Source organism: Ornithorhynchus anatinus, chromosome 1, assembly GCF_004115215.2.
Source record: "Ornithorhynchus anatinus isolate Pmale09 chromosome 1, mOrnAna1.pri.v4, whole genome shotgun sequence".
In the NCBI taxonomy this organism is placed as follows: domain Eukaryota; kingdom Metazoa; phylum Chordata; class Mammalia; order Monotremata; family Ornithorhynchidae; genus Ornithorhynchus; species Ornithorhynchus anatinus.
The window spans coordinates 106,352,909-106,379,754 of NC_041728.1; the positions used below are offsets into that span (position 1 = coordinate 106,352,909).

General features: G+C 46.4%; 1 protein-coding gene across 2 annotated transcripts in view; it reads left to right on the forward strand.

The window, feature by feature from the left end:
* Positions 1-26,846, forward strand: part of SLC9A9 (solute carrier family 9 member A9) — a 378,100-nt gene that overhangs the window by 33,351 nt on the left and 317,903 nt on the right. For both annotated transcript variants that reach the window (XM_029074247.2, XM_029074237.2), the window contains exons 3-4: positions 13,179-13,256; positions 14,196-14,272. In XM_029074247.2, coding sequence (XP_028930080.1) covers positions 13,179-13,256; positions 14,196-14,272 — 155 coding nt within the window. The remainder of the gene's footprint in view (positions 1-13,178; positions 13,257-14,195; positions 14,273-26,846) is intronic.

Sequence of the window (26,846 nt, forward strand, 5' to 3'; positions counted from 1 at the left end):
CTCTGAGCCCCATGTAGGACAGGGACTGTGTCCAGCCTGATTTGCCTGTATCCACCCCAGCGCTTAGTATAGTGCCTGGCACAGAGTAAGTGCTTAACAAATACCACAGTTATTATTACTATATCAGCCTTCTTGCTGACCTTCCTGTCAGCATCCTGTGTCTCCCCACTCCCTTATCTCTACAGCATTTATATATGTAACCTAATTTTAATTTATTTATTTATATTAATGCCTGCCTCTCCCTCTACACTGAGAACAATTTGTGTGCAGGGAACATGTCTACCAACTCTGTTGTATTGTATTCTCACAAGCACTTAGTACAGTGGTCAGCACACAACAAGCTCTCCCTACTTCAGTCTGCTGCCCAGACCATTGTTCTACAAAAATGTTCAGGCTATGTTTCTCCACAAGAGCCTCCAGTGGTTGCCCATACACCTCCACATCAAACCGAAACTACTTATGGCTTTGAAGCACTCCACTACTTTGTCCCCTCCTACCTCACCTTGCTACTCTTCTACTACAACTCAGCCCACACACTTCGCTTCTCTAATGCTAACCGTCTCACTGTACCTCGATATCATCTTTCTCTCCGCCGGACTCTCGCCCACGTCCTGCCTCTTTATATCCTACAATTACTCTCTGCACTCTCAAAGCCTTATTGAAAGCTTGTCTCCTCCAAGAGGCCTTCCCTAAATCCTCATTTCCATTTCTCCCATTCCCTTCTCCATCACCTTTTGCACCCTTTATTCACCGCTCCCTCAGTCCACAGCACTTATGTACATATCCTGATTTCATTTATTTATTTAATAATAATAATAATGTTGGTGTTTGTTAAGCGCTTACTATGTGCCGAGCACTGTTCTAAGCCCTGGGGTAGACACAGGGGAATCAGATGGTCCCACTTGGGGCTCACAGTCTTCATCCCCATTTTACAGATGAGGTAACTGAGGCACCGAGAAGTGAAGTGACTTGCCCAAAGTCACACAGCTGACAAGTGGCCGAGCCGGGATTCGAACCCATGACCTCTGACTCCAAAGCCCTTGCTCTTTCCACTGAGCCACGCCGCTTCTCAATGTCTGCCTCCCCCTCTACACTGTGAGCTCACTGTGAGCAGGGAACATGCTCTCCCAAGCACCAAATGTGTGCTCTGCACACAGTAAGTACTCAATAAACATGATTGGTTGGTTGACTGATTAAAGTACATAGAGGCTGAAATGAAAGCAGGGTTGAACACAGGAAATCCTCAAAGGCAGGGACCATGTCTCAGAAGTTTGCATCCAATCAATGAATTGTATTTATTGAGTGCTTACTGTGAGCACAGTTACTGTACTAAGTGCCGGGGAAAGATACAAGCTAATCAGATTAGACACAATCCATGTACAATGCAACAGAGTTAGCAGACACATTCCCTGTCTATAGAACCTTACACCCTAACAGTCTAGAGGATGAGCATTTTCCCCAAATGCCTAGACCACTGCTTTGTACCATATGGATGATGAGGAACACCGTTACGGAAAAGTAAGGGAGTGGGTTGCGTCTTCATCCTGGAGGTCTTTAAAGAAGAGCAGACCCCATCTGTCCTGGGTAAGTGGAGGCCAGGGGCTGGACCAGGCCACCTCTAGGTCCTTCTAGGAAATCGGGAAGCAGCATGGCTTAATGGAACCAGCTGGACCTGGGAGTCAGAGAACGTGTGTTCTAATCATGACTCTTGTCATTTGCCTGCTGGGTGACCTTGGGAAACTCACCTAAATTTGTTTTTGTTTTTTAACGGTACTTTTTTAGTGCTTACTAAGTGCCTGACATTGTACTAAGAAGTGGGACAGTACAAGGTAATTAGGTTGGACACAGTCCATGTCCCACATGAGGCTCCTAGTCTTAATCCCCATTTTTTACCAATGAGGTAACTGGGGGACAGAGAAGTTAAATGACGTGCCAAAGGTCACACAGTTGAGTGGCCTATCTGGAATCAGAACCCAGGTCCGTCTGACTCCCAGGCTCCTGCTGGGACTTCTCTGTGCCTTAGCTTCATCATCTATGAAATGAAGATTAGATACTGGCTCTCTTTCCCTCTTAGATTGTACCAGGGACTGTGTCCAACCTGATTTTCTTATATCTACCCCAGCACTTAGTATAATGCTTGGCACATAGTAGGTGCTTAATAAATACCATTATCATCATCATCATCATCCCTTTCTGGGTTTCTGACATTGAATCTGCACAACATGAGCTCACCCTGGAGGTCGCCCGAAGAGCTCTGAGTGACTGAAGCAGTTCACTGGGACTTGCCTATCTCCTCCTTCCATCTGATTTTTGATGGCAGCATTTGGTGGGACCTCAGTTCCAGTAAGGGGCATATTCTCACTAATGCACTTTTTACAGGATGCCAAGGCCCAGCTGGGGATGGCTCTTCCACCAACACGTGTATATTCAGTGGGGAGAAGGGGAAGGAATAAATGGTGTCGCATCAGAAAAAACATCTGTCTCCCTCCTGCTTAAACTGGGAGCCCCTTGCGGGACAGGGACAGTGTCTGTCCTGAATATCTGACATTTACCCCAGCACTTAGTAACTTACTATAGTGCTTGACCCATAGTAAGCAATTAACAAATACCATATTTGCTATTTATATTATTATTATTCTATGAAGCAGCATGACCTAGTGGAAAGAGCACGGGCCTGGGAATCAGAGAACCTGAATTCTAGTCTCAGCTCTGCCACCTGTCTGTTGTGCGACCTTGGGAAAGTCACTTAACTTCTCTGTGCCTCAGGTACCTTATCTGCAAAATGGGGAGTAACTCCTCTTCCCTCCGACTTTAGGCTGTGAGCCCCATGTGGGACAGGGACTGTGTCTAACCTGGTTAACTTGTGTCTACCCCAAGGCTTAGAACAGGACTTGACACATTGTGAGTGCTTAACAAATACAATAATAATAATACTGGCAATAATGATAGTAACAATATCAGAAAGATAAAATCAACCAAAACTGTTGTGCACAGATAAATGGCATTAGGCACAGGATGAGTAGTACAGTGCAAATTTTCCTTAAACCCAGGTTCTTCAGGCATAAGAGGAGAAATGACTGACCTTGGACAGTGACTCTACCTTCAAGTATTCAGTTAACAGTCCCAGATGCCCTGCTGGCTGTCAGTTTCCACTGTGGACAATGACTTGTTGCTGAGCAGTCCTGCTGCACAGCTGCGACTGTGGTTCAAAAGTCGTTTTTCAGGTTAAACTGTTCCAACAGATTTCAGTCAATTTGAAAAATTGACCCCTAATTCAAAACTAACTCACATGGCCTAGTGAGAAGTAGCATGGCCTAGTGGACAGAGTATGGGGCTGGGAGTCAGAAGGACCTGGGTTCTAGTCCCTGCACTGCCACTTGTCTGCTAAGTGATCTTGGACAAGTCACTTAATTTCTCTGGGCCTCAGTTACCTCATCTATACAATGGGAGTTAAGATTGTGAGCCCTAGGTGGGACAGGAACTGTGTCTAACCCGATTTGCTTGTATCTTTCCAAATGCTTAGTACTGTGTCTGGCACATTATTATTATTATTATTAAGTCCCTCGCCTAAGCAAAATGCTTGCGAAGCCATGATTGTGTAATCCTGCCTCAAACCCCACTCCAGGAACCCTTCCATCTTTCATTCAGTCATATTTATTGAGCTCTTACTGTGTGCCGAACACTGTACTAAACACTTGGGAGAGTATATAATACAACAATAAACTGACACATTCCTTGTCCACAGTGAGTTTACAGATTAGAGGGGGAGACTGACATTAATATAAATAAATAAATTAGAGATGTGTACACAAGTACTGTGAAGCTGGGAGGGGGATTAGACATGCCTTGAGAAGCAGCATGGTCTAGTGGAAAGAGCACGGGCTTTGGAGTCAGAGGTCATCAGTTCAAATCCCAGCTCTGCCACTTGTCAGCTGTGTGACTGTGGGCAAGTCACTTCACTTCTCTATGCCTCAGTTACCTCATCTGTAAAATGGGGATTAAGACTGTGAGCCCCACGTGGGACAACCTGATTCCCCTGTGTCTACCCCAGCGCTTAGAACAGTGCTCTGCACATAGTAAGCGCTTAATAAATACCAACATCATTATTATTATTATTATTAGTGGAGATAGCACAGTCTGGGGGATCCAAAGGATCTGGGTTCTAATCCCAGCTCCACCACTTGTCTGCTGTGTGACCTGGGGTAAGTCACTTAACCTCTCTGTGCCTTAGCTACCTCATCTGTAGAATGGGGATTAAGACCATGAACCCCACATGGGATAGGAATTCTGTCCATCCTGATAAGCTTGTTTTTACCCAAGCACTTAATACTGTGCCTGCCACATAGTAAGTGCTTAACAAATTCCATTAAAAAAAAGGGAAGATCTTGTCTTCTAAATTTTATTGTACTTACCCAAGTGCTTGGCACAGTGCTCTGAAGTGAGTAAATGTTTAATAAATACAATTACTATGACTAGGAGTGCTACTATTCATTCATTCATTCAATCTTATTTATTGAACGCTTACGGTGTCCAGAACACTGTACTAAGCGCTTGGAAAGTACAATTCAGCAACGAAGAGAGACGATCCCTGCCCACAATGGGCTCACAGTCTAGAAGAATACTACTACAGTTACTCAAGCTCAGTTGCTTTTCATTCGGTGCAGAATGGGTTTATTGTATCTTCTGTGCACATTCTTGAAAGAACAATCCAGTTTATCTAGCTAAACAGGCTTGTTAATTCATTCTGACACTGTTTGCAACAATTCCCCCTCCCCAACCCCACCTCATCCACATACATATTCACACACACACACACACACCCCTGACTCTCTAATGGATACAATATTTCTTGGAGTTTGTCCCATTACTTAACCACGAGTTCAGGATCAGTCTTTTGGAGAAGAAGCATTTCTAAAAACCCCCTCTCCCCGCCCCAACCCCGACTCTCAGAAGATTCATTCCAGAATGGCCATTTTCCAGGCGTCAGAAGTTTCCTCTGCTCTACAGTTTAGGAAGCGTCGATTGCCAGAGTGAGTCACCGCCACGCCAGTTTGTCATCTTGGGCAGCCGTTCTGAACTGGTTCCATCTCCAGGCTCGTTGGCGGCCACTCAACCTGCATAGGTTGGGATTTGTTTTTCTTCCTCTAGATTTTCCAGGAAGCCTATATACCTCAGGGTACTTGAAGCAAGAGGTATGAACTCACAATGTGTTGTGAAAGTTCTGCACATTTCACTCCTCTAATGCCAACCTGTACCTTGAACTTGTCTACCTTACCACTGGCCCCTTGACCACGTCCACCCTCAGGCCCGGAACTCCCTTTCCTTTCACATGCAATAGTCTATCACTCTCCTCACGTTGTGATTGTAATCAGGTTTTGAACGTGAGGAGAGTGATAGTTATTGGGCAGGGATTGTCACTATCTGTTGCTAAATTGTACATTTCAAGCGCTTAGTACAGTGCTCTGCAATAGTAAGCGCTCAATAAATACTATTGAATGAATGAATGAATCACATCTCCAAGGCACCTTACCTAAGTCGGTATTTCCTCCATCTTCCCTCCCCTCTGCAATGTCTATGCCCTTGGATATCCCTTAGGATACCTACCCCTGTCCCACAGCAGTTATATGTCTGTTATATTGTTATATTGTCCCCTCCCAAGCACTTGGTACAGTGATCTGCACACAGTAAGCGCTCAACAAATACGACTGACTGATATGTACATATCCTTAAACTCTGCTGCTTCACCTATTTAATGTCTGTCTCCCAGACTAGGATTGTAAGCTCCTTGAGGGCAGAAATCACTTCTACCATCTGTACTGTACTCTCCCATGTGCTTAGGACAGTGCTCTGCACACAGTGAGTCCTCAGTATATACCACTGATTGATTGCTTGTTAATAGACCTAGTTTTTCTCCAGTGGGTTGCCTTCATTTTACAGTGAGCTTTTACTGTTCCAAACCACTTTCACATCGATTATCTCATTGTATCCTCAGAGACAGGCTTTATTATATCCATCTAATACACAAGGAAACTGAGGCACAGAGTGATTAAGCAACTTGCCCCAGCAAGTTCCTTGACTGATCTTCTGATTCCCAGACTCAGATGTGTGCACGCCCCACATTGCTTCCACATCCTGTCAGCCCCCTTCCTCTGCCTACTCTCTTTAGCCCTGTGCCCACCTTAGCTAATGCAGCATAGACCTTCTTGGTAACAAAGTATGGGTACCACAAAGTTTGCACACCCCGAAGTGTGTTTATCATAAAGGATGCATATCACTAGTACAAATATCACAAAGTAGGTGTATTACAAAATATGCTTACCACAAAGAACACATATCCATAAAGTGTATATATCCCAAATTATTTAATTATATTTATTGAGTACTTACTGTGTGCAGGGCTCTGTACTAAGAGCTTGGGAGAGTCCAATATAACAGTATAACAGATATACATTCCCTGCCCACAGCTAGCTTCCCGTCTACGCATAACACCAAATATGGGGAACACAAAGTATGAAAGTCACAAAGCATGTATACCACAAAGTACATGTATCATAAAGTATGCTTATCACAGAGTGTGAGCATCACAAAATATGCATGAGTTATAGTATGTGAATCACAAAGCATGTGTATCACAAAGTATGCATATCACAAAGTATGAGCCTCACGCAGGAAATGTATCACAAGCTATGTGATCCACAAAGTGGGTGGATGGATTTCTCCATGGGCAAGGATATCTACAGAACCAATAAACCTGGCTTCCCAGCTGTCTAAAACCTGGGTCCTGCTCCCTTTTTCTGCCTCAACAATTCTTCAGCAGCCAAGAGAAACTGCATGGGCCTGGGAGTCAGAGGGACCTGGATTCTAATCCTGATTCTACCACTTGCTTAATGTGTGACCTTGGCCAAATCACTTAACTTCTCTATGTCCCGGTTTCCTCAACTGTAAAATGCAGATTAAATACCTGTTCCTCTTCCTACTTAGACTGTGAGCCCCATGTGGGGCAGGGACCGTGTCCAACCTGATTAACTTGTATCTACTCCAGGGCTTAGAACAGTGCTTGACACAGAATAAGCATTTAACAAATACCATGAGTATAATGAGATAATAATCTATCGATCGATTAATCGGTGAAGGCCAAGCAGCATTTCACACTCACTTCCTTCTGAAGGGCATTGGTTGACCTCTTGTTTGGCTTTGGAAGTTTCATGTTGCTTTTTTTTTTCCTGGTATTTGTGAAGTGCTTACTATGTGCCAGGCACTGGTCAGGATGGATGCAAGTTGGATCAGTCCCTGTCCCACATGGGGTTCACTGTCTTACTCCTCATTTTAAAGAAAAAAGACTTGCCCAGGGTCACACAGCAGACAAGTGGCAGGACCAGGATTAGAACCTGGGTCCTTCTGACTCCCAGACCAGTGGTTTACCCACTAGCCCTCGCTGCTTTTCTGGTGCCTCGACCAGATCATTGGTGAGTAGATGACTGGGCAATTCCTAGCCATATGGTGTTGGTTTGAGGGCCCTGTAGACATCTGAGATCTCTCTTAAGCCTGGGCCAGTTAGAGAGGAGCAGGCTTCCTCCAGGTTATGGCTGCTGGTTTAGTCAGGCCTCTAAAGTACCTTCCCTTGGGCATTTTGGGATTAATCCATAATCTCATGGCAAACACAGCCGCAAACTGGCTAAACCCAGTCACACCCCTGGAAGTGACGGTGAATTTATCTCCTCCAATGCCACTTGGTTCCAAATGCCCGCGGGAAATGTGCCTACTTACTGTTACTCTGTACTCTCCCAAACACTTAGTACAGTGCTCTGCACCAAGTAAGCACTCAATAAATATGAGAAGCAATAAATTGAGAAGCAGTGTACCTTAATGGATAGAGCACGGGCCTGGGAGTCAGAAGGACCTGGGTTCTAATCCCAGCTCTACCACTTGTCTGCTGTGTGACCTTGGGCAAGTCACCTAACTTCTTTGGATCTCAAGTTTCCTCATCAGTAAAATGGGGATTAAGACTGTGAGCCCCATATGGAACAGAAACTGTTCTAAGTGCTGGGGTAGATACAAATTAATCAGGTCAGACACAATCCTAACACTGCGATAGGGAAGGCAGCAGGTTGTAATGCGGTCTAGAGGCCAGAGGACCTGGTTTCAAGTTCAAGCTCTGCCACCAGGCTGCTGTATGATCTTGGCTAAGTCACTTAACCTCCTTGGACCTCAATTTCCTCATCTGCAAAATCAGGTTAATAATCTTTGCCATTATACCTCTCTCTCACATCCTGCCTCTGGGCTGGAATGCCCTACCTCCTCAAATCCAACAATTACTCTTCCCCACTTCAAAGTTTTACTGAAGGCACATCTCCTCCAAGAGGCCTTCCCTAACTAAGCCCTCCTTTCCTCTTTCTGCATCATCCTGACTTGGTCCCTTTATTCATTCCCCCTCCCAGCCCCACAGCACTTATGCACATACCTGTAATTTATTTATTTATATTAATGTCTGCCCTCCTGTTTATACCGAAAACTCACTGTGGGCAGGGAATGTGTCTGTTTGTTGTTATATCATACTCTCCCAAGCTCTTAGTACAATGATCTGCACACAGTAAGCACTCAATGAATACAATTGAATGAATGAATGAATGAATACCTTCCTCACTGGGTTGATTTGAGGGCAAAAATGAGATAGGTTCTGTGCGAAGGCTAAAATACAGAAGTTTTTATATCTGTTTCCCCAATTTACTTTAATGTCTATCCTGACCTATTGATTGTAAACTCCTTGTGGGCAGGGATCATATCCACCAACTCTATTGTATTGTACTTTCTCAAGAACTTAGTACTGTGCTCTATACAAATTAAGTGCTCAATAAATACAATTGATTGATTGATTGATTAATTGGAATAAAAGCACTATACAAAAATCAAGGCATTATTCCCATAGAAACTGGGCCCCTTTCTGTCCCCACCTCTTTTTCATTCCTTTCTCAGCCAGCTGGCTCTTCTGTCCCCTCCCAGTTGCTGCTGCCATTTTTCCTCCTCAGCTCAGGCATCTCCCTGCAGCTAGTGTTCCTGCCTCTGGGAATCCCTCTGGACTGTGAGCTCATTGTAGGCAGGAATGTGTCTATTTGTTGTTGTACTGTACTCTCCCAAGCACTTACTACAGTGCTTTACACACAGTAAGCACTCAATAAATACAATTGAAGGAAGGAAAGAAGGCCCTAGGACTTCCATGGAGACTCTTCATAGAAGCTTTTTTTTCCTCACTGAACTGGGCACTTCTCAGGGAACAGGTAAATAAATCAGTCAATCGATCCTATTTGTTAAGCCCTTACTGTGTGCAGAGAACTGTATCAAGCACTTGGGGGAGCATGGCCTAGTCCTGTGCAAGAGCACAGTCCTAATCCTGGGTCTACCATTTGTCTGCTGTGTGACCTTCACTTCTCTGTGCCTCACTTACCTCACCTGTAAAATGGCGATTGAGACTGTGAGCCTCATGTGGCACAGTGACTGTGTCCAACCTGATCACCTTATATCTACCCCGTGCTTAGAACAGTGTTTGGCACATAGTAAACACTTAGCAAATACCAGAATTATTAATATTTATAGAGTCGGTAGACACATTTCCTGCCCATCACGAGCTTACAATCTGGAGTCACTTCTAAATCAAGTCTTCTCTTCCCCATGCTGTTCCGGTATCCTGTGGGTAAGAGGCTCAGCCAAGCCTGGGACCAGATGGTGCTCTGAATTCTTGCCTGGAACTCTGCCCAGCACTCTTAAGCCACAAGGCTCTGTTGATTGGCTTGGGCTGGATGGCCTCCTTAGCCAGGGATGCATTTTTTTTTAATGATATTTGTTAAGCTCTTATTATTGGCCAGGCATAGTACAAAGTATGGGGGTAGATACAAATTTATCAGTTTGGACACAGTCCCTGTCCCACATGGGGCTTACAATCTTATTCCCCATTTTGCAGATGAGGTAAATGATGCACAGGGAAGTGAAGTGATTCACCCAAGGTCACATATTCTGTACTGACCAGGGACGTTTTGGGGCAAACCATAAAGTCTTGCAATTTCAGGTCTAGTGGTAACCAATTGTGAGCAGACATTCATCTTCCTTAAAAGCTGTGTTCAGGTTAACTCTAAAACAGAGCACATTGGCCAGATGGAAAAAAGAGAAAATATTTTTACTCTCCGAAGCCAAGAGTGATGATAGTGATGGTAATTCATTAATTAATTAATTCATTCATATTTACTGAACGCTCACCGTGTGCAGAACACTGTACTAAGCACTTGGAAAGTACAGGATGGTGATGATAATGATGTTGGTAAGGAATGCATCAATGGTGACGTTGCTGGTGAGGATGGGGTTGAGAAGTGATCATGATGATAGCAGTGATAACAATGATGTTGGTGAGGATTGTTATCATGACGATGGTGGTGGTGGTGATGGTGAGTCTGAAGCTGAGTGATAGTGGTGATGGTAATGATGGCGATAATGACGTTGGTGGTGATGATGGGGATGAGGCTGGTGAGGATGGGGTTGATAAGTGATCATGATGATGGTAGTGGTAATGATGGTGGTGATAATGATATTGGTGATAATCATGATGATGGTGATGATGATGGAGTTGGTGTTCGTGGTGGTGGTTGGTGATGATGAAGGTGAGTCTGAAGCTGAGAGCGAAGATGGTGATGGTGATGATGATGGTATTTGTTAAGCACTTACTCTGTGCCAAGCACTGTTCCAAGCACTGGGGTAGATACAGAGTAATCAGGTTGTCCCACACTGGGCTTATAGTCTTAATCCCCATTTTATAGAGGAGGGAACTGAGGAACAGAGAAGTGAAGTGACTTGCCTAAGGTCACCCAGCAGACAAGTGGCAAAACTGGGTGTAACCTTCCGACTCCCAGGCCCTTGCTCTAGCCACTAGACCATGCCGCTTCTGAATGACAGTGATGTCGATGATGATGGTAGTGGTGGCTGACGATTGCTATCATGGCGATAATGATGATGATGGTGGTGGTGGTGGTGATGATGGTGAGTATGGAGCTGAGGGTCATGATGGTGGTGGTGATGATAATGATGATGGTGATAACGGTGGAGGTGATGATAGTGAACCTGAAGTTGAGAGTGATGTTGGTGGGAGTAATGATGGTAGTGATGGTGATGATGATCGTTGATGACTGTGATGATGGCGATAATGCTGGGGATGATGACAGTGGTGGTGGTGATGATGGTGAGTCTGGAACTGCGAGTGATGACAGTAGTGGTCAAGATGGTGACAGTGTTGGTGATGATGATGATGACGAAGGTCAGTGGCAATGGTGGTGATGATGACAGTGCTGGTGGTAGTGATAATGATAGTGGTGGTGATGATGATGATACAGTGATGATGAAGACCTATCCTTCCTCCTGAAAGCAATGTATACTGACCTCCAACAGGCCACCTGGCATGCCAGTGCCAGAGCTTGAAGACTCTGAGACTCAGTGACGCACGACAGAGTCCCAGGAACAAATGGGCTAAAACAATTCTGCTCATCTCCTTCCACTTCGACTCTCCCAACACACATGCAAGAGCAGACAAAAGGAGACCACCAGTGGCAGAATTCTCCCTGAGTGGTTGGTTAGGGTGGGCTGGAAGAAAGGGCCTGTTCTCCACAGGACTGTTATTGAAGAACCCTTCACTCCACTGAAATGACCCTCTCAAAGGTCACCAATAATCTCCTTCTTGCCAAATCCAATGGCTCCTACTCCATCCTACTCCTCCTCGACCTCTCAGCTGTCTTTGACACTGTGGTCCTTCCCTTCTCCTGGATACATTATCCAAACTTGGCTTCACTTATTCTGCCCTCTCCTGATTCTCCTCTTATATCTCGGGCCGTTCATTCTTGGTCTCCTTCATGGGCCCCTCCTCCCCTGCCCATTCCCTAACTGTAGGTGTCCCTCAAGGTTCAGTTCTTGGTCCCTTTCTATTCTCCATCTATACTCACTCCCTTGGAGAACTCATTCACTCCCATGGCTTCAACTACTATATCTATGGAGTTGACACCCAAAGCTACATCTCCTCCCCTATTCTCTCTCCCTCCCTCCAGGCTCACATCTCCTCCTGACTTCAGGACATCTCCACCTGGATGTCCTCCTGCCACCTAAAACTCAGCATGTACAAGACAGAGCTCCTCATCTTACCTCCCAATCCTGTCTTCTTCTGAACTTTACCATCACTGTCAACAGCATAACCGTCTCACAAGCCTGTAACCTTGGTGTCATCCTTGACTCCGGTCTCTCATTCAACCCACATATCCAATTTGTCACCAAATCCTGTCGATCCCTCCTTCACTACATCACCAAGATCCACCCTTTCCTCTGCATTCAAACCACTACTGCATTAGTACAATCACTCACCCTATCCCGACTGGATTATTGCATCATCCTCCTTTCTGATCACCCAACCTACTGTCTCTCCCCACTTTAGTCCATACTTCACTCTGCTGCCCAGATTATCTTTCTACAGGAACGTTCAGGGCATGTCACCCCCATTCTCAAAAATCTCCAGTCATTGCCTATCCACCTCTTTATCAAACAAAAATTCCTCACTATTGGCTTTAAAGCTCTCCGTCACCTTGCCCCCTCCTACCTCACCTTCCCTCTCTCCTTCTACAGTCCAGCCTGCACACTCCACCCCTCTGGTGCTAACCTTCTTGCTATGCCTCAATCTCATCTGTCTCACAACGATGGCCTATGTCCTATCTCTGTCCTGGAACACCCTCCCTCCTCAAATCCACTGTACAATCACTCTTGCCCCCTTCAAAGCTCTACTGAAGGTGTACCTCCTTCAAGAGGCCCTACCAGACTAAGCCCCACTTTTCCTCAGTTCCCCCTCCCTTCCACATCATCACAACTCACTCCCTTTGCTCTTCCCCCCCACCCCGCCACACAGCACTCATGTATATATCTATAATTCTATTTATTTATATTGATGCCTGTTTATTTGTATTGGTGTCTGTCTCCCCCACCCTTCCAGACTGTGAGCCCATTGCAGGCAGGGATTGTCTCTATTGCTGTATTGTACTTTCCAAGCACTTAGTACAGTGCTCTGCACATAATAAGCACTCAATAAATACACTCGAATGAATGAATGAATGAATGAACCCAGAGTCCGAAGCTCTGACTCTTTCTCTATTCTTTCCTGGCAGATGACGTTTGATCCAGAAATTTTCTTCAATGTTTTACTGCCACCTATCATATTTCATGCCGGATACAGCTTAAAGAAGGTGAGCGATTGTGTGTGAGAAGAGGTGGAGGAGGAATTCCCCTATAACCCCGATACAGCGTGCAGTTGTAGGAGCACACGAAAGGAGACAGTTATTTGAGGAAACAGGGAATGGATGTGTGAGGCAGGTGGAGGGATAGAAAGTGAAGGGAATCAGTTAATCAATGAATAATGAACAGCCGTATGTATTCAGCACCGTTCAGCATTTGATCAAGTACAATGTAGTAGGTAGATGGGATTCCTGCCCTCAAGGAATTTACAATCTATTGGATGTGATGACCTCACTAGCTGTGTCCTGAGCACCTGCATGTCACAGAAAGGGAAGAGGGCACTTGATAATGTTGTTATTTGTCTGATGAAAGCGAGCTTCAGTTTTCTGCCTGGACATGTGCCCTGTCACCCACATAGGCAGAAACTTACTCTGGGAGGGATGGATTGACCTGGGAAAGATCCCTTCCCAGGAGCCTGGGATCAGAGATCTGGGCACCAACCAGTATCCAAATGCCTGTTCTGCCCGTCGCCAACTGTGCTGAAGAACAATGAGAGCCACAAGTGTCCCTTTCTGCTCTGGCAAGACACGCCTTTATTCATTCATTCACTCAATTGTATTTAATGAGAATTTGTGTGCAAAGCACTGTTCTGTTTGGGAGTGTACAATGTAACAATAAATAGATACAGTCTCTGCCCACAACGAGCTCACCTGTGGTGGTTTCGGGCAACAGGGCAGTTTCAGTGAATCTCAGAAGAGTTCAGGGACTTTCACAGTGGTGGTGTGGTTCAGGATTGTGTTGTCTTGGGTTGCGCTGGGTTATGATATTCTTGATTGTGTTGTGTCATTCAGTGGGAAGAACTGGGGCTGTTCCGGCCATTCCCGGCCTCGGGTCTGGCGGGACGATGTGTATGAGCCATCTTCACTGTTTTGGGTTTGCTTGTTCTGCAGAGGCACTTCTTCCAGAACCTCGGCTCCATCCTCACCTACGCCTTCCTGGGGACGGCCATCTCCTGCATTGCCATTGGGTAAGCGAAGCTCAGCAGTCCACTATCCTGGTCACGGTTCACCCAGACGATTGTCCAGGGTCATTTTCCTCCCCGTCACCCCTCCTCCTCTGCTGGGCCATGGCCCAGGCATGGTCCCTGAATGGTCAGCAAAGGGCGGCCTCAGTGGACACTCATCAACAAGGTGATGATATGGGCTGAGCTCAGTTCTGGCCTCCATCTGGAGACACAGCAGGAAAGCAGCATGACCTAGTGGATAGAGCACAGGCCTGGCAGTCAGAGGACCTGGGTTCTAATTCCAGCTCTATCACTAGTCTGCTGTGTGATCTTGGGCAAGTCACTTCACTTCTCTGTACCTCAGTTACCTCATCTGTAAAATAGGGATTTAAGCCTATGTGAACCCCACGTGGGACAGGGACTGAGTCCAAACTGATTACCTTGTATCTATCCTAGCACTTGGAACAGTGCCTGGCAAATAGTCTCTGTTTGATGGGAAGGTGGATGGGCAACCCCTGGGGGTATTTGAGGAATGGGCAGGTGCGGAATGAATGTTTTTTAGGAAATTGATCCAGGCAGCAGAGTGAAGTATGGACTGGAATGCGGATGGACAGAAGGTCAGATAGGAGGGTGATGCAGTAGTCCAGGCGAGATAAGTGCTTGGAATGACTTGATAGCAGTTTGGATGAAGAGGAAAGGGAAGATTATAGCGTAATTGTGAAGGTAGAACTGACAGGATTTGCAAGATGAATGAGAGAGATGAATGGAAAATAATGCCAAGGTGTCGGGCTTGTGAGACAGGGAGGATAGCGGTGCCATCTACAGTGATGGGAAAGTCGCAGGAGAACGGGGGTAGGATGGGACGATAAGGAGTTCTGTTTTGGACATGTTAAGTTAGAGGGGTCCGTGGGGCATCCAAGAAGAGTGAGGTCCTGAAGGGAGGAGGAAATGCGAGATGGTAGGGAAGGAGAGGTTGGGGCTGGAGAGGTAGATTCTGCCAGAATGGCAGTAGCTGTGGATGTAATATCCCAAGGCTGTCCGTCGGGGCCAGATTGAAGTTGACGCTATGTGGAGTCAAGAGCATGATGCGACCAGCACAGCTCTTCCTGAGGATCCGGCCCTTTCATGTTTCATGGGAGCTCAGGCTGTGAGGGGGCAGACTATCCCTAGGAGCCAGAAACCAAGTCAGTACCAATTCTCAAACAAGACCCATGATGCCAGAGTATGGCAGTAACAAATTTGCCCCCAAGTTATCCCCCTCTAGACTATAAGCTCATTGTGGGCAGGGAATGTGTCTGTTACAATGTTATATTGTGCTCTCCCAAGCATTTAGTACAGTGCTCTGCACACAGTAAGCACTCAATAAATACAATGACTGACTGAATAACAGCTGGTGCTGTGACTGTGGAGATGAATTTTCCTCAAGAGGCCAGTGAGAAAGGCTAATCTACATATGTGAACCCACTCCTAATAAGGAAGACACATTTCAGATTTCAACAACAAACCTTTTATCGAAAAGGGAGTCATCGAAATGCTAGTTGTTGGGAAACCGAACAGAGCTCTAAGAGGACTTCTGTTTTGTTTCTAGACTGTAAACTCTATGTGGACAGGGACTATGTCTACCAACTCTGTTTTATTGTATTCTCCCTAGTGCTCAGTACAGTGCTATGCATTCAGTAAACACTCAATAAATATGTTTGATTGACTTTCTTTTTTTTGTTTATTTTTTCAATAGTATTTGTTAAGTGTTTACTATGCATCAAACCCTGTTCTGAGCTCTGGGGCAGATACAAGTGAATTAGGTTGGACACAGGGGCTCACAGTTTAAGTAGTAGGAAGAACAGGAAAACTGGGGAACAGAGAAGTTAAGTGACTTACCCGAGGTCACACAGCAAGCACTTGGCAGATCCTTGATCAGAACACAGGTCCTCTGACTCCCCTTGCTCTTGACCTTTCCACTAGACCATGCTGTTTTTCACCATCTTCCCAGCCCACAGCCCCTTCCTCAGCACCACCTGGGCAGCATTAAAGTGATAATTTAAAAATACAGTTTCAGGGGCAGGATCCTGAATCCACGATCTTGATTTGAAGCTGTGAATTTCCAGATAATGAAGAAAATACAATAGCCCCCTTGAGGGAAAGTGGCCCTTAGTAAAGAAGGGAGGCTGAGGGTTGTGGGCAAGTGCCATGGAGGATTCTGCCCTCGGAACTAGGTATGAGCTGCAGCAAGCGTTACGATTCAAACCTTGAAAGCAGGTAGTACCCTCCTGAGGTCAGGAGATGGATTTGTGCTCACTGCTAGCCCCAATTTCAAACAATTGCATTATAAAGAGAGAGCCAATATGGCGAGGGCTTGAGGAAAGAGGGATGGGGGAGTATGCATGCCGTCAGATGAATGGGTGCGTATGTCTGTGGGTGTGCGTTCATGTCCGTGGATACATGCGCGTGTCTGTTGAGAAGCAGCATGGCTCAGTGGAAAGAGCACGGGCTTGGGAGTCAGAGTTTGTGGGTTCTAATCCCAGCTATGCCACTTCTCAGCTGTGTGACTTTGGGCAAATCACTTAACTTCTCTATGCCTGTTACCTCATCTGTAAAATGGGGATTAAGACAGTGAGCCCCATGTGGGACAACCTAATAACCTTGTATCTACCCCACTCTTAGAACAGTGCTTGGTACATAGTAAGCACTTAACAAATACCAAAATTATTATTATTATCATTATTCTGTGGGATATGCACGCTTTCCTGTCTGTAGGTGCAGGTATGTCTGTGACTGTGTGGATGTGCCTGCCTATGAGGGTGTGTGTGTGCATATGCAGCAGCATGGCTCAGTGGAAAGACCCCGGGTTTGGGAGTCAGAGGTCATGGGTTTGAATCCCAGCTCTGCCCCTTGTCAGCTGTGTGACTGTGGGCAAGTCACTTCACTTCTCTGTGCCTCAGTTACCTCATCTGGAAAATGGGGATTAACTGTGAGCCTCACGTGGGATAACCTGATTACCTGTATCTACCCCAGCGCTTAGAACAGTGCTCTGCACATAGTAAGCACTTAACAAATACCAACATTATTGTTAGTATTATTATTAATATTATGCCTGAGAGTGCATATATGTGGACATGCCTGTGGATATGGGTGTGCAAAATTGTGTGTGCATGTGTGTTATCCCAGATCCTGCTATATCCTGCACAGTTGCCAATAGTTGCCATCATCCCTCCTGCCCTCCTCACTGCAGCTCAGAAAATGCCTGCTGCCCTGCCGGGGGGCAGGGGATAGAATCTGAATGGTGGCCCCTCTGGGTGATGTCAGAGGTGGAACCTGACCTCCCAAGGCGTTACGTAGGGTCCCGAGAAAGGTGGATCTCTGAGCAGGGATTTTGCTTTCTATTCCTGGTGAAAGAAATATGCGAGAGGGAATGGGTCTACCAACTCTGTTATATTGTTCTATTGTACTCTCTCAAGCATTAGTACAGTGCTCTGCACACATTATTCATTCATTCATTCAATAATATTTATTGAGTGATTACTGTATGCAGAGCATTGTGCTAAGCGCTTAGAATGTACAATTCAGCAACAGATACAGACAATCCCTGCCCAACAATGGGCTCACAGTGTAAAAGGGGGAGAGTATTTAGTACTCAATAAATACAACCAATTGATTAACTGAGCCCTTTACAAGCCTTGGCCTCCCAGCCCTTCGGCACCACCCAGCCACTGTCTGCCTCCCCTGGCTCCACCTCAGCCCCCGGGCCAACTATAGACCTCTGTGGGCCAAAGGGAATCCTGGGCAGGGGAAGATGGGTGGGCAGAGGACAGGTTACTGGCTGGAGTTGTGGGCTCTGGGTGGGTGCCCAGGGCCAGAAGGGAGGTTGCTTGAAAATCACGCTGGAGTTCCCAAATTCCTTCACCATCAGCTCCCTATGGGCCCCTGAGAGCTCCACGTGGACACTCAGGAAGGAGATTTTGCTGAACAAGTTGGGTGGACCCACAGCTGCGTTTCCCGTCTGTCTGGCGGCAGCAGCCGGGGGCCTCCCTGTAATGCGAGACGGCCGAGCTCAGCTCCCCGTGGGAGCCGGCCTGGTCTGCAGGTTTCACTTAACGCCGGGAGCTGGGCCTTCCCAGGCTGCTGCCCGTCTCCCCCAGCCCCGGAGTGCAGGGTCTGACTCCAGCCGACCGGCTCGTGGCTCCTCGCACCCTAAGGCTTGGGGAGAAGGGAGGACCTGCTCCCTGCTCTCTCAGTAGTTTTCCAGTTGGCCGACATTCCTGTCTGAGTCACAGCGGTATGGGGACAGTGCTCCCTTGGCTCCTCCTCAGACAGGGCTGGCTGACGGCAGGGGTGGCTCCTTCAGCATCGTCCACTGCTCAGAAAAGAAAGTTCAGTTTGGGGGGGATTTTTTTAGGCTACATTAAGTGTTTATTATTTGTCAAGCTCTGTAACAATCATCATCATCATCATAATAATAATGTTGGTATTTGTTAAGCGCTTACTATGTGCCGAGCACTGTTCTAAGCGCTGGGGAAGACACAGGGGAATCAGGTCGTCCCACGTGGGGCTCATAGTCTTAATCCCCATTTTACAGATGAGGGAACTGAGGCACCGAGAAGTTAAGTGACTTGCCCAAAGTCACACAGCTGACAAGTGGCCGAGCTGGGGTTTGAACCCATGACCTCTGACTCCAAAGCCCGCGCTCTTACCACTGAGAACAATGCGGTATTTGTTAAGCACTTACTATGTGCCAGGCACTGTCTTAAGCTCTGGGGTGAATGCAAGTAAATCGGGTTGGATACAATTCCTGTCCCCCATAGAGTTCACAGTCTCAATCCCTATTTTACAGAAGAGATAATGGAGACACAGAGAAGTGAAGCAACTTGCCCAAGGTCACATAGCAGATAAGTGGCAGAACCTGCATTAGAACCCATGAACTTCTGACTCCCAGGCCCATACTCTGTCCACTATGCCATGCAGCTTCCCGAGCCCTTAGTATATAGTGCTCTGCACACTGTAAGTGCTCAGTAGAAACAACTGATTGATTGATTGGTTCTAAACACTTGGGTAGATACTAGTCAATCAGGCCCAATACAGTCCCTATCCCACATAGGTCTCCCAATCTAGGTAAGAGGAAGAACAGGTATTGAATCCCCATTTTTGCAGTTGAGGAAACTGAGGCACAGAGAAGTTAAGTGACTTGCCCAATTCACACAGGAGGCAAGTAGCGTCCTCTGGTTCCCAGGCCCGTGCTCTATCCACTAAGCCATGCTGCTTCCCACTAGGCCAAGCTGCTGCTTCCCGCTCAGGAGCGAGGCAGGCAGGCTGGTTGTAGCCTCTGCAAGGGTCAGGGCTGAGGGATGGGTGACCTACTGGAAAGAGCACTGCTAACTACTGGGTGACCTTGGGCAAGTCACCTAACTATTCTGTGTCTCAGGTTCTTCAACTGGAAGATGCAGTGTCTGTTTCCTCACTTTCAAACCAGGTGACGTCTGCCCTGGCACATCTTCAGAAGTTTCCAAGCTTCTTCTGGACAAGAGCTGTGCCTTCCACTGGGTCGGCATGAGAAGTAACATGGCCTAGTGGTTAGAGCCCGGGCCTGGGAATCAGAAGGACCTGGCTTCTAATCCCAGCTCCGTCACTTGTCTGCTGAGTAACCTTGGGCAAGTCACTTCACTTCTCTGCCTCTCAGTTACCTTGTCTGTAAAATGAGGATTACGACTATAAACCCCACATGGAACAGGGACTCTGTCCAACTTGATTAGCTTAAAATTACCCCAACGCTTAGGACAGTGCCTGGCACACAGTAAGTGCTTAACAAATACTATTTTTAAAAAGTCGGGAATAGTCAATCAATCAATCGAAGGTATTTATTGAGAGCTTTCTGTGTGCAGAGGACTGTATGAAGTGCTTGGGAGACAACAATATAACAGAGCTTATAGACACATTCCCTGCCTACAAGCTTAATAGTTGTGCAGAATCATACCTACCAGAAGTCTGTTCTCACTCTGATGACGTGGCTGGCCTTGGAAAACTGAGAGCTGGAATGGGAAAAATCTTCCTGCCTGGGTCTGGCCTGGTGGGAAAGAAGCTTTTGGGGACTTTGGGGAAAAGGGCTGTGCAGGCTTTTCCATTTGAGCCCTAAAAGTACTGAGCAATGTCACTGCTGCTTGTTGTGGAGATTGGGGGGCGTCTGGGCTTTTAGTCAATCAGCCCACTACTCAGCGCTTACTATGTACAAAGCACTGTACTCCGAGTTTGGGAGGGTTCTATTCAAAACAGATATGAACCTTGTCCCCAGGGCATTTACAGTCTAGTATGGAAGTCAGATAATAAAATTACATGTAGAGGGAGATGGCAGAGGATAAAGGTATGTTCACAAGTGCTGTATTCAATCTGTCACCAAATTCTGTCAGTTCAACCTTCACAACATTGCTAAAACCTCTCCTTTCTTCTCCATCCAAACTGCTTCCATGTTAATCCAAGCAATTATCTTATCCTGCCTTGATTACTATATCAGCCTCATCACTGACCTCCCTGCCTCTGGTCTCTCTCTCTCTCCACACCTAGTGGAAAGAGCAGAGGCCTAGGAGACAGAAGGCCTTGGGTTCTAATCTCCGCTCCATTTCTTGTCTGCTGTGTGACCTTGGACAGATCACTTAACTTCTCTGGGCCTCAATAACTTCATTGATAAAATGGGAATTAAGACTGTGAGCCCCATATGGGACAGGGACTGTGTCCAACCCGATTAGCTTGTATCCACCCCAGTGCTTAGTAGAGTGTCTGGCACATAGTAAGCGCTTAACAAATACCATAAAAAAGGAAAGAAAGGTCCTGTTGCCCAGACAATTTTTACAAAATGTTTAGTCCATGTTTCCCCCACTCCTCAAGAACCTCCAGTGGTTGCCCATCAACATCTGCATCAGAAAGAAATTTCTTACCATCAGCTTTAGAGCACTCGATCACCTTGCCCCCTCCTACCTCACCTCACTGTTCTCCTTATATAACCAGCCAGCACATTTCACTCTTCTAAGGTTAACTTACTGTGCCTTGTTCTCATCTCAGCATGGCTCAGTGGAAAGAGCCCGGGCTTGGGAGTCAGAGGTCATGGGTTCAAATCCCGGATCTGCCACTTGTCAGCTGTGTGACTGTGGGCAAGTCACTTAAGTTCTTTGGGCCTCAGTTACCTCATCTATAAAATGGGGATTAAGACTGTGTGCCTCATGTGGGACAATTTGATCACCCTGTATCTACCTGAGTGCTTAGAACAGTGCTCTGCACATAGTAAGAGCTTAACAAATACCACCATTATTATCATTATTATTATTATTATCTATCTCACCACTGACCTCTCACCCATGTCCTGCCTCTGGCCTGGATCTTTCTCCCTCTTCATTCCTGACAGATGATTACCTCTCCACCTCCAAGCCTTATTAAAAGTACATCTCCTCTAAGAGGTTTTCCGAGACTAAGCCCTCATTTCCCCTACTCCCATACCCTTTTGTCTCACCCTTGCACTTGGATTGTGCCCTTTATTTACCCCTCCTACAGCCCTATGTTATATTGTATTCTCCCAAATACTTAGTACAGTGTTCTACCCACAGTAAGCACTCAATAAATATGATTGACTGATTGATTATGAACTTTTCTGGAATTTAGTTTTTAATATTAATGTCTCTCCTCACCTCTAGACTGTAAGCCCTTGTGGGCAGGAATATGTCTCCCAACTTTGCTATACTGTACTTTCTCAAGTGATTAACACAGTGTTCTGCACATAGGAAATAATAAATACGACTGATTGATTGAAATTTCTGGGGGGTGGGGGTTGTATAGTTGGCTTTGCAACACAGAAGGGAAGGAGAATGGGGCACAGACTTGAGAGGACAGTCAGGGAAGACTTCCTGGAGGAGATATGATTTTAGTAGGGCTGTGACCAGAGGGAGAGTGGTGATCTCTCAGTTATCTCGTTCCTAACCATGGGGTCAGATCAATGTGCTAGAGCTAGGAAATGTGACTTCCCTGTGCCCAGCTGACTTCTGCTCTGGGACTCCTGTCCAAAGGAAGAAAAGTCTACCATGTTGGCAGGGTGTCCATTGGGAACATTCCACCCCTGGTCAATCAGTCAGTGGTTTTTATTGAGAACTTACTGTGTGCACAGCACCATACTAAACATTTGGGATAGTACAGTATAACAGAGTTGGTATCAATCAGGGCATTTACTGAGTTCTTACTGAATGCAGAGCACTGTACCAAATGCTTGGGGTAGAACAATACAAGAGTTGGTAGACATGATCCCTGCCCACAGCAAACTTACAGTCTGGAGCGGGAGACTTGACATTAATATAAATGAATAATTTATACTTATGTGCATAAATTCTCTGGGGCTGAGGGTGGAGCAAATACCAAATACCCAAAGAGCACAGATCCAAATGCATAGAAGATACAGAAGGGAGAAGGAGCTGAGAAGAGGGTTTAGACTTGATCCCTTCCCTCAAGGAGTTAACAGTCTAGAGGGAGGATAGATATTAAATATAGATAGGGGAAATGGCAGGGTTTAAGGATCTGTACATAATTAATTAATTCACTCATTCATTCAGTAATAAACTGTCAATTCTGTGGTGTTTCCAGTGACAATGGATGGATCTGAAAGCTGGACAGTGAAAAAACGGAATAGAAAGAACATGGATTTTTTTGAAATGTGGTGTTGGAGAAGGCTTTTGAAAATACCATGGACTGCCCGAAAGACAAACAAATGGATTTTAGAGCAAATAAAACCAAAGTGGTTTTTGTAAGGCCAGATGACTCGATTTAGATTAGCCATATTTTGGACACATCAGGAGGACTAATTCTCTGGAGAAGACACTAATGCTAGGAAAAGTCCAGGGAAAACGTGGAAGAGACAGACTGGCAGCTAGATGGATAGAGACCAGAACAACGATAACGGAAGAATCATTAGAAAGGTTGCGGATTATGGCAGAGGTCAGGACGTTCTGGAGAAAGTATATCCATGGAGTTGCTGTGAATCAGAAACGATTCAACCGCACTTATTGATAATAATACTGTGTGCAGAGTAATACAGTGCTATAGTAGTATGGCACTTGGAAAAGTACAATACAGTAATAAAGAGAGACAATCCCTGTCCACAACAAGCTCACCGTCTAGAGGAGGGGAGGCAGACATCAATACAAGTAAAAAGACATCAATGTAAAAAAATAAAATTACAGATATATACATAAGTGCTGTGGGGCAGGGAGAGGTGGGAAGAGCAAAGGGAGAGAGTTAGGGTGACTCGGAAGGGAGTGAGATTTGAGGAAAATTGGGGGTTAATCTGGGAAGGCGTCTTGGAGGAGATGTGCTTTCAGTAAGGCTTTGAAGCTGGGGAGAGTAATTGGCAGATTTGAGGAGGGAGAAGTGTGGCTGGAAGTGGGGTGAATATCAAATGTTTAAAGTGTCCAGGTCATGATTGTTTAGAGTCCTTTTCCTTGGGGCTCTGGTTCCTGCATCTCCCATGTCCCCTCACCCAAATGCGTTGGCAGGCAAGGGCATCTGCCCGCTGCCCTGGCTATGCCAACAGTGGGACAAGCCTGTGCCAATGCCCTCGGCCTGGGGGGTGGCAAGAGTCAAATTGCGGGGCACCTGGTGGGTGGAAGTCCCAGGCTAGGCCAGGGGTTGGGGACCTATGGTTCGAGAGCCTTTTCTGGCTCTTCTTGGGGCCAAGTGTGACTCTGGAGCAGGGCCAAGGGCTAAGTAGGGGTTCCCCACCAAACATCCCACATCTGGCGATGCTGCTCTCGCACTGGGCAGCAGGCACATCCTCCCAGAAAGCTGTGGCAGGCGAGGTGGTGCTCCCAAGCTCCACTGATCCGTTGCTGCTGAGCAACGGGGAGGGAGACGGCTGTGGGCAGCCTGGCCATGCCCCCCCCCCCCAAGTTGGGATGAGGAAAGTGGCTGCCAACCCAAACGAGGCCACAGGCCAGATACCCACCTTGTTGATTCCCAGCAAGGCCCGTGAGACTCCAGAACCCAGCAGGAGTCCCCAAGTAGCAGTGGACCCCTGATGCCCAGGATGACCCCTGCTCCCGAACTGTTCTGACCAAGAGATCCTCTCCCTGTCCCACCCTGGGAGAGAGCTCATGCCCCTCACGTCAGCTGAGGGACAAGAGGGAAGGTGCCCTGCTCTGAGCTGGGCTGAGCCAGGCCTACTTGCCCATCCCCTGGGAATCTTGCCTCTGTCCCAATGGGGACTGGGGGGAGAGGGGCTCCAGTCCTCCACTAATCAGTTTGTAAGGAGAAGCAGCAGGGATTAGTGGAAAGAACACAGGCCTGGGAGTCAGAGGACCTGGGTTCATTCATTCACTCATTCAATTGTATTTATTGAGCTCTTACTGTGTGCAGAGCACTATCCTAAGTGCCTGTATTGTAATACCCCAATAAACAGACATATTGACTGCCCACATGGAGCTTACCGTCTAGAGGAGGGGAATACAAATAAGTAAAATGACAAATATATACATAAGTGTTGTGGGGCTGGAAGAGGGGAAGAGCAAAAGAAGCAAGTCAGGGCCATTCAGAAAGGAGTGAGAGATGAGGAAAGGTGGGGTTCAGTCTGGGAAGGCCTCTTGGAGGAGATGTGCCTTCAATAACGCTTTGAAGGTGGGGAGAGTAATTGTCTGTGAGATTTGAGGAGGGAGGACTTTAATCCTGGCTCAGCCAATTGCCTGCTATGTGACCTTGGGCAAACACTTCACTTCTCTGTGCCTCAGTTCCACAACTGTAAAATGGGGTTAAAATTTAAATACCTGTTCTCCCTCCTACTTAGACTGTGAGCTCCATGAGGTACAGAGACTGTGTCGCACCTAATCAACTTGTACTTGCCCCAGCGCTTAGAACAGTGTTGGACATATAGTAAGCATTTAACAAAGACCTTAAAAAAATGAACAAAAACAAACCAAAAAAGCCCATCTTCGTTAGCACAAATTGGCTCCATTGTGTTGAAATCCCATTGTCTATTCTGTTTGCACCCTCTGGTGGGAAAATGGAGATATCACATTCTTCCCCTTTTGCAAAATCGGAACCAACTTTCATGGTTTCTTAGCTATCTAGTGCGGGAGCTGCACAGCCTATAGGAAAGAGCACGGATCTGGGAGTCAGTGGACCTGGGTTCTAATCACGACTCTGCCACGTGCTCGCGAGTCCTTTAACTTCTCTGTGCCTCAGTTACCTTATCTGTAAAATAAGGATTCCATACTTGCTCTCCTTCCTACTTTGGTTGTGAGCTGGGTGTGGGACAGGGACTCTGTCCAACCCCGTGCTTAGCACAGTGCTTGACACATAGTAAGCGCTTAACAAATGACACAGGCTTTATTTTTATTATCTGCCACACAGTCCCCCATCCCACCCACAGAATCCAAGAGAAGCTGTTGCCTCTGACAGCCTATGTTTTCCCAGAGACAATTCTTCCCTTCCAAACTGCCAGTATTATTATTAGTATTTATTATTAAATTAGTATTCACTGAAGCTGGGAGACTGTTTAGACCTCATCCTGCAGCTTCCAAAGGGTGGTCATACCCACACATCCCCCGGGGGTTTGTGAGAAGTCACAGATGGGCTTCTTGGCTTTGTAAAGAAGCTATGAGGGACCCGGCTCTTCTATTCTGGAAGGGCTCCTCCATTTTCCCTTCTTATACCTTAAAGGATTCAAAAGGAAGATCTTACATTCTTGATTTCTCTTTTGAGACTGTATCAGTGTGGTCTAGTCGAAAGAGCACACGACTGGGAGTCAAATGATCTGGGTTTCAATCCCAGCTTGGCTACTTGCCTACTGTGTGACCTTGGGTAAGTGACTTCACTTTTCAGTGCCTCAATTGCCTCATCTGTAAAGTGGGGAATCAGTACCTGTCTTCTCTTCTACTTAGACTGTGAATCCAATGAGTAACAGGTACTAGGCCCAAGCTGATCATCTTGTATCTTTTATGGTGCTTAGTACAGTGCACGATACATAAGCGCTTTAACAAATACCAAAGCGCTTAATGAATACCACTCTTCTCCTCCTCCTCCTCCTCCAACTCCTTCTTTCATTCATTCATTCAATCGTATTTATTGAGCACTTACTATGTGCAGAGTACTGTATTAAGCGTTTGGAATGTACAATTAGGTAACAGATAGAGACAATCCCTGCCCAACAATGGGCTCACAGTATAAAACGGGGAGACAGACAGCAAAACAAAACAAGTAGACAGGCATCTTCTCCTCCTTCTCCTCCTCCTCCTCCTCCTCCTTCTCCTTCTTCTCCTCCTCCTTCTCCTTCTCTTCCTCCTCCTTCCCCTTTTCCTCCTCCTCCTTCTCCTTCTCGTTCTCCTCCTTCTCGTTCTCCTCCTTCTCCTTCTCCTTCTCCTCCTCCTTCTCTTCTTCCTCCTCCTCCTCCTTCTCCTCCTCCTCCTTCTTCTTCTTCTCTCAAATGTAACACCTCTAGGTCACATGTGCAAACTTCTAAACCCAAAGTCAATCAATCCGTAGTATTAACTGACCATTTACTCTGTGCAGAGCACTCCACTAAATGCTTGGGAGAGCACAGTAGAGTTAGGAGACATGATCTCTGCCTTCAGGGAACTTAAAATCT